This window comes from Homalodisca vitripennis, chromosome 4 (assembly GCF_021130785.1).
Source record: "Homalodisca vitripennis isolate AUS2020 chromosome 4, UT_GWSS_2.1, whole genome shotgun sequence".
Taxonomy (NCBI): Eukaryota; Metazoa; Arthropoda; class Insecta; order Hemiptera; family Cicadellidae; genus Homalodisca; species Homalodisca vitripennis.
The window spans coordinates 2,684,456-2,687,580 of record NC_060210.1 but is presented as its reverse complement, the minus strand read 5'-3'; the positions used below and the strand labels follow the sequence as shown (position 1 = coordinate 2,687,580).

Here is a 3,125-nt window from a genome sequence, read left to right as displayed (position 1 = left end):
TTGGTTTTAGTGATGTATTAATAAATATCGAATGCGAATTATTTGTTTATTACTTTAGTGTCATTTTATATTACCAATATTATTGAGAAAATGTAGTTTATCACATTATTGACTTCTTTGGCTGAGCCTTAGCGGAGCCTAATATATGGGGGGGGGCTGGATTTTTTTCTCCATGTACGTCTGCCCGCATGTTTTTCCGAAAGCAATTGCCTTTTGAATTGAAATTTTTCATACAATTTCATATCTACTGTAGACCTCTGACTTGTTTGCGTGCGAGGGGACACAGTGGTGAGGGGGAAGTTCCGCTCCGCGATTGGGCCAAATAGGTCGTTGCCTAGCAACCGCACGTCCATGATCTTTGTGTACGGCGCCACGGAAAGTCACTGCGCTAGCGCTGTTACACGCTCAGTAGCTACTAGTTAGTTGTGAGAATGGCGTCGGTGCGTAAAAGAGGACAGACTGTGCATAGTGAAGCAAGAGAAGTGATAAGGAGAGTGATAAGTAAGTGTGACGAAGAAGCGAGAACTGGTAATTTGCAGCACCTAATGAAACAGAGCAATTTGCGAGTCAAGAATTACACTGGTGTTTCGGTGAGGACAATTTCTAGCATTAGAAAGGAAGGAGATGCAGCTGGAGAGACACCTTTAACTACGCCTGGTAAGAAAAGGCCGTACTCGGAGGAGAAGAAATTTCATATGGATGATTTTGATAGAAGTGTCGTTCGAGATGTGGTGAGTGACTTTTATTTAGTGAGGAAGAAAGTGCCCACTGTTCCTAAACTGTTAATTGCTTTAAAAGAAAAACTTTACTTCCCTTGGAAAGAAGAAACCCTACGAAGACTCCTGCACCAAATGGGATTTAAGTGGAAACGGTGTAACAAACTAAGAAAAATTCTTATCGAGCGGCCAGACCTAGTTAATTGGCGTGCTCGTTATTTGAGAGATATCCAACGGTTTCGACATGAAAAAAGACCAATATTTTACATTGATGAGACATGGGTGGACAACAATTTGACATTCGGGAAGTGCTGGAGTAGTGAGGAAGTGCCTGGTGTGTTGACGAACACAAGTTCATCCAACAGACTGATTGTTGTAAACGCGGGTTCTACATATGGATTTCTTAAAGGAGCTGCTTTAATTTTTAGGGCGGGTAAAGCGTCGGGGGATTACCACGGACAAATGAATGCTAATAATTTTGAGAAATGGGCTGAAGAAAAACTCATGCCTAACCTTCCAGAAAAAATTGTTATTGTAATGGACAATGCACCCTATCATTGCCATCAAGAAAATAAGGCGCCAACAAAGTACGCTGTGAAAAAGGAAATGATAGACTGGCTGCAGAGTAACAACATACAATGCTCAGCAGATATGAAAAAGTTTCAGTTGTACGAGCTGATAGAAAAGCACAAACCTAAAGAAAATGTGTATCGCATCGACGTGGCGTTGAAGAGGCGAGGCCATGCGGTTCTCAGATTACCACCCTACATGTGTGAATTAAACCCAATTGAGCTGGCCTGGGCTAAAATCAAGAGAGTGGTGAAAGGAAACAACATAAGAGGAAACCTGTCACTAACGAAACTGGAAGAGGCAACACGAGAAGCGCAAAGTTCTGTTAGCAAGATCCACTGGGAAGGCTTCACAAACCACACCTTGAAGCTAGAACAACACTACTGGGAACAGGACGGCTTGATGGAAGATGCCATCGACAAATTCGTGATTGAGTTGGGCGGAATGGACAGCAGTGACAGTGAAGTGTCAGATGACAGTGAGGAAGAAATATCTGACATTGAACTGGCTCAACCTCTTCCAAGTACAAGTGATGATTAAATTGTAAGTCGTAAAATAGCACATTATATATATATATATATATATATATATATATATATATATATATAATATATAGTGTTCATCATGAAGTTTACTCCAGAAATAAAACTATTTATGAAAAAAATAAATGTGTTGAATAGGCTACAAATAGTGTAATAGTGATATTATGATATGAAGAGGTATATTCAGAGGGTTGGGCTGTCAATGTTGACAGAACCGATGTTTTCGGTTAGGGTCGTAGACGGTGACGGAGAAGCGCCCCACCAATGGCTGCCGCATTCCTCTCGCGCGCAATCAAGTCAGAGGTCTACAGTATGTAGGCAACCCTGAGTTTAGTCTTGGTGCGTGGTAGGCTGCACCGTGGGATTTGTAGGTGCGTTAAAAAATATTTTACATCGATTATTAGTTATTTATGATGGTAACAAGTACATAGCAGGATAAATTATATGTATAAAAATTCGATTAAAATCAAAGAAAATGTTTTAATGTCACATTTTTATTCATACAGTATGATTAAATCAAATTTAGAGTGGAATGCAAATTTGAAAGTACGATTACAAGATTATTATTATGTGGAAATTTCTTGTCTGTTACTCCGTCTGTATATTTGTCCGCAGAACATATATAAAATGAAATGAGCTATGTTTCAAATATCAACGAAAGCTAACCACGGTGTAGTGTATCCATACCTGTTATATTTTCATTTGGCTGGACAAAAGATGAATCCATATTGTAAACCAAGTGCGGGACAATAGATTACTTTTTTTAAGGTTTATACTATTAATAAACATTAATTAAAACTTATTTGTTTGTAAATATCGTAGTTTTTTAGTAATTAATACAAGTAGTAGATTGTCAATTACCTACTTAAATACATAGTAAGCATAATTTTGTGCATTTTTATGTTCTCATTTCCAAAAGTGCCGGACCGTGTAACAGATATTAAACAACTAATGAATTAATTTTTATATAACCGTAATAATCTTTCTAAATGATGCAAAATTTTAAGTTTTAACGTACATTTATCAACGCAGGAACTTTGTAAAATCTGAAAAAAGAATGGACAGAGATAGACTATATGAATAAATATTGATACTATTCAAATCACCCTTTCGTTTTCTTCATATATCGTTATTAATATAAAACGTGAACATTTTCTAAAATATACATTGCTTTTTTCTAATGTTATTAGTCAATCCATCTAAAAACACAACGCCTGCAGAATACGACCAGAACAATAATCTTAAACCATACTACGGTTTTATAGGTAACTTATTTAGCAATTTATATAATATTATT

At 37.1% G+C, this 3,125-nt stretch overlaps 1 protein-coding gene across 1 annotated transcript; it reads left to right on the top strand.

Annotated features, from left to right (window-relative positions):
• The first annotated feature begins 431 nt into the window (after positions 1 to 431).
• Positions 432 to 1,826, top strand: LOC124361555. The gene has a single exon (XM_046815617.1). It carries the CDS (start codon positions 432 to 434, stop codon positions 1,824 to 1,826), a length of 1,395 nt encoding a protein of 464 aa, XP_046671573.1.
• The last annotated feature ends 1,299 nt before the right edge of the window (positions 1,827 to 3,125 follow it).

Excerpts from the sequence above, each read along its gene's own strand:
- LOC124361555 (XM_046815617.1), top strand. The coding sequence starts at position 432 with ATGGCGTCGGTGCGTAAAAGAGGACAGACTGTGCATAGTGAAGCAAGA.